This window comes from Engraulis encrasicolus, chromosome 9, assembly GCF_034702125.1.
Source record: "Engraulis encrasicolus isolate BLACKSEA-1 chromosome 9, IST_EnEncr_1.0, whole genome shotgun sequence".
NCBI lineage: Eukaryota > Metazoa > Chordata > Actinopteri > Clupeiformes > Engraulidae > Engraulis > Engraulis encrasicolus.
In genome coordinates, this window is record NC_085865.1 from 43,081,628 (window position 1) to 43,086,627 (window position 5,000).

Here is a 5,000-nt window from a genome sequence, read left to right on the forward strand (position 1 = left end):
TCTGCTCTGCTTGCCCTCCACCTCAAACAACCAGCGCCGCAATCATTTCCTATTGAGTTCTCGCCGCCATCCCGCCATGGCCTAAGGTGCTGTGTAGTAAGCCTCTCACGGCTAATAGCGCAGCGAGTAATGATATCAGTGGAAATTTTCAGGGCCAAAGATACAGAAGGGAAGGTCGTGCGGAATGGGGGAGAAAAAAGAGAGAGAGGACGTGTTCCTATCTATCTAGCAATCTTCTGACAGCTTCGCAGCTTTACTCCTACAAGGCCCCAGAATGCAATGCGCAGGACACACACGAAGCTGTCTGACTGTGTGTGATTGTATGTGTATGTGTGTGTGTGTGTGTGTGTGTGTGTGTCTATTACATTACATAGGCTGTATGATGGTGGTGGTGCACAATTATTAAAAACTTAAACATGCTCCCAGGCCCGCAGGCGAGAGAGAGAGAGAGACTGCAGAGAGAGAGAGAGAGAGAGAGAGAGAGAGAGAGAGAGAGAGAGAGAGAGAGAGAGAGAGAGAGAGAGAGAGAGAGAGAGAGAGAGAGAGAGAGAGAAAGAGAGAGAGAGAGAGACTGCGGAGATGAGAGAAGCGTCAACCCTTGCGCCTAGTGGGAAGTGGGATGGAGCAGAGTTGATGCCCTTATGCATCCAATGACATGGACAGATTCTCCAGCCTCGCCTGCAGGCAAGTCAGAGCAGCCGCAACGCCGCACAAGGACAGACAATACAATACAATGCAAACCAGAGCATGCCACGTCTTCACATATGTCAGCAGAATGTGCCTTCCTTTTTATATTGAAGATATTAGAGAAATTATTATTTATAGAAGCCAGCAAGGATGTAGTGTCTCTGCATGTTTGAGGTTATGTGTGTACAAGGCGTGCATATAAATGTGCAATGTGTGTGTGTGTGTGTGTGTGTATCTGTGTGTGAGTGTGTGTATGTGTGGTTGCACGCGTGTGTTGGTGCCCTCGCGCATTTGCGTTTGCATGTGCTTGCGTGTGCATGTGTGGAAAATACACATTAGAAGGACAAACATACCGTTGAAATGATGCGTAGAGCCTATCTTGCAGTACCATCTCCTCTCGGATGTTCTGGGTTTGTAGGTCTGGTGGCTTCCATTTACAAAAAAGACACACACACACGCATGAACACACACACACACACACACACACACACACACACACACACACACACACACACACACACACACACACACACACACACACACACACACACACACACACACACACACACACAAACAGAGATAAATTACCAAACTGTCAAACGGAAAATTCAATCCATCAATACGTCTTCCAAAATATTATATATAATTATTGGCAACTGCTGCTGTCAACTAAGCACATATTCCATCCATTTGTTGTAAAATTGTGAAACCGCTGTTTTATCTGCTGCTCTTTACATGTGTAAGTTGTTTTTGAAGTACACTGAGTAGCTTTTTCTGTAATGCGCTACTCAAAAAGAACTACCTTGTCTCGCCCTGCCTTGTCTGTCCAATGAATGTCACCTTAACCTCTGACCCTAGTCTGGCTTTGCCAACTCACCTGAAAAGACAGCTGAAACTGCTATTGGGCCCAGAAGGCCAACAGTATTGAAATTAGTTAAGAAAAACACTACAGTAGAGAAACAACAGAAAAGATAACAAATTGACCAAAATGTAAAACAAAAAATTTAATGCATCCATAGCGGAAAAATATGTAGAAGATTATTGGGTCACTGTAAACTGACACTGCACACTGAGGAAGGCACACGCCAAAACGCGTCTCTGCACAACAATAAAGAAAACAATTTGCTTCTATTTCTCTTTGATCTTAACTGTAAACTAACAACATTGCCATCTATATGCTTGTCCACTGAATGCCACTATAACCTCTGCCTCTAGTCTGGCTTGGCCAACTCACCTAAGCAGAGAGGTGAAATAGCTATCAGGGACAGGAAGCCGAGAGTATTGAAATGAGTTGAGAAATACACTACAAGCAGCTGCGGCACCTTCAGCCGCAAATCCCATTGGACATACTTTCGAGTAATCTTCTCATTCTTTTTGGCTACAGTTGAGTAGGCTACCTTTGTATCTTGCCTCAAGAAGGCCATCAGTCCACGCTTCCTCGCCCACTCTCTCTCCCTCTCAGGCGACAGCCCTGCCTTACCTCCTGCGCTCGACTCCTGCCAAGACATTGGATACACATAAAGACACACACAAACGCACACACACACACACACACACACACACACACACACACACACACACACACACACACACACACACACACACACACACACACACACACACACACACACACACACACACACACACAAAAAGAAACACAGAATAGTGAGTAAAAGAGAGACATGGATAATGACATCAGAGAAAGAGAGAGAGAGTAAGAGAGAGAGAGAGAGAGATGGCCTGTGTGTGTGTGTGTGCGCGTGTGTGTGCGCGTGTGTGTGTGTGTGTGTGTGTGTGTGTGTGTGTGTGTGTGTGTGTGTGTGTGTGTGTGTGTGTGTGTGTGTGTGCGCGTGTGTGCGCGTGTGTGCGTACGTGTGTGTGTGTGTGTGAGCTGTGCCTGTGTGTGAATGAGATGAGATCGAGGAAGCAAAAGGAAATACTCCTCGACTATGGGTCCTTTTGAGAGAGAGAGAGAGGGAATAGCTGGTTGCGCGAATTAAAGCAGCGACGCCTAAACAACGGCAGCCGGTAATACAATCTCCAGGCGATCGATCTGCGCCAGGCCCTGGAGACATCCCCATCCCCATCCCCATCCCCATCCCCGCTGCCGTGCCGCCGCCGCCGCTCTGTTTGATGTGCGCAGTGGCGGTTCTATCCATTTGGGGGCCCTAGGCGAAATATAGACATGGGGCCCTCATGAATTACTTCTGCTGTTTTTTTTTTACCATCGTCGGGGATGACTGTTGGGGGCCCCCTATAGAGGACAGATCTTAGTGTGGCCCTAGGCTATTGCCTAGTCTGCCTATTGGTAAAGCCGGCTCTGGATGTGCGTTTCAGGGGGGGGACACCACTATTCAGTCAGCAATTTTCCTCCATTGAAGGTACCATTGTGGCCAGCCCTGACTGACAAGCTCTTGTGAAAGGGGCATAAAGGCTTTCTGCATTAAGGACAAATTTCATACCGCAAAAACAGATAAAAAAAGAAAGACAGAAAGAGGAAACAATATTACTCCGAAATAGAACGTGTATAAGCCTGAGTGGATGATGTGCGTTTTTCAATGCAAAGTGGGCGCAGAAACAGTTGGAGAGCGACAACGCCTTTTATACAGGAATAAAAAAGCAGCACTGATCCGCAACCACTATGTACGTACAGATGAGACTGATTATCCACCACGGAAGAGATGAGTCAAGATCGAAACCATTACATCTGATCCACTGTAACATCGCACTGTATTGTGGATCCATTTCTCACTTTTCCCTTTTTGCACGGACACAGCGCACCGCAACATGCAACTCCTAATTCTCTTTTTCAGTTTAGACAAAGTCACCGAAACAAGATTACGTGCTATAAATACTTTGGATAATATTTCTTTCTCAGCCACTTTAGTTATGCGTTTTTATGGTCTTTTGGAGTGGCACTCGTTTTTTCATTATTTATTTTTTTAAACAAAGAAGCTCCATGTTTCTCTTTTTTCACCCAGATGACTGATGTGGTCGTAAGGAGGGGGACATTCCCTAAGCTTCTTCACATGTTCACTATGGCTTTCCAAAAAAAAAACAAAAAAAAGGAAAAGAAAAAACAAAAAAACAAAATGTCCCCCTGTTTTCACAAAGTACACACACAGAAACAACAGTCACGCTCTAGTTTTCTTGAAAGGACGTTGTGATTATTGACAAAACCAAATGGAAAAAAGGAACGAAAAAAAAGAATACCATTGAGTAGTCACAAAATAGTATTCCGCATGAAAGCAGTGAAATGAATACTTTGGAGACGAAGTTAGGATTCTCCGTTCTGGTGTGTTTGTTTTTGTCAGAGAAGACAAAAATTAAGAAAAACTGGGCCACAAAAGCTTGTGAAAGAAGAAGAAATGTGTAATAAATGAAATTAGCCAAAGATTAGAACTTCATTTTTTGAGAATCTGAGATCACAACTGCTATACACTATATGAACTTGTGACCCCCATAGCATAGCCTTGTGAGTGTTTGAGATGCCTACCTCTCTCTCTGAGTGTTTGTGTGTGTGTGTGTGTGTGTGTGTGTGTGTGTGTGTGTGTGTGTGTGTGTGTGTGTGTGTGTATAGGTTTTTGTGTGTGTGTGTGTGTGTGTGTGTGTGTGTGTGTGTGTGTGTGTGTGTGTGTGTGTGTGTGTGTGTGTGTGTGTGTGTGTGTGTGTGTGTGTGTGTGTGTGTGTGTCTGTGTGCATGTGGCCATGCGTGCGTGTGTGTGTGTGTGCGTGCATGTTTTCTCAGGAAGTGAAGGGGCGTTATCTATTCTTTATGTGTGAGCGCACTTGTGTCTGTGAGCATGATGCCCTTGTGTGCCCCTGTGTGTTTGTATTCATGTGAGCGCCCATGCTTCCTAGCGATTGTCTTGTTTGTCCATTTTGAGTGTGTGTGTGCTCGTGCGTCTGTGTGTGTGTATATGTTCGTGTGTGTGTGTGTGTGTGCGTGCGTGCCTGTGTGTGTGTACGTGTGTGCATGTGTGCGTTCGTACATGCATGCCTGTGTCTGCGTGTACATACGAGTGTGTGCCTGTGTGTCTGCTGTGCGTCTGCATTGTAAGTGTGCGCTGTGTGCTGTGTACTGTGCACTGTGCACTGTGTGTGCACCCCTCCCTGCTCCCTGACACAGATCCCCATTCCCCTTTGTGGCTCTGACCTGCTGCAGAGAAAGGCAGCCAAGCGGGATCATGTCACCCTGCACGCGCTCTCTCAGCTGCTCCACATAGCGGCCCGGGATCACCTCCTCCCTCCTCCTCCCCGCGTAGCCAGGAGGTGGAGGAGGAGGAGGAGGAGGAGGAGGAGGAGGGAGCCCC

The 5,000-nt window shown here is 46.3% G+C and overlaps 1 protein-coding gene across 1 annotated transcript in view; it reads right to left on the reverse strand.

Annotated features, from left to right (window-relative positions):
• Nucleotides 1-5,000, reverse strand: part of ofcc1 (orofacial cleft 1 candidate 1) — a 143,697-nt gene that overhangs the window by 110,726 nt on the left and 27,971 nt on the right. The window contains 3 exon segments of the mRNA XM_063206310.1: nucleotides 1,041-1,114; nucleotides 2,085-2,183; nucleotides 4,844-4,937. Of these exon segments, the coding sequence (XP_063062380.1) occupies nucleotides 1,041-1,114; nucleotides 2,085-2,183; nucleotides 4,844-4,937 (267 nt within the window).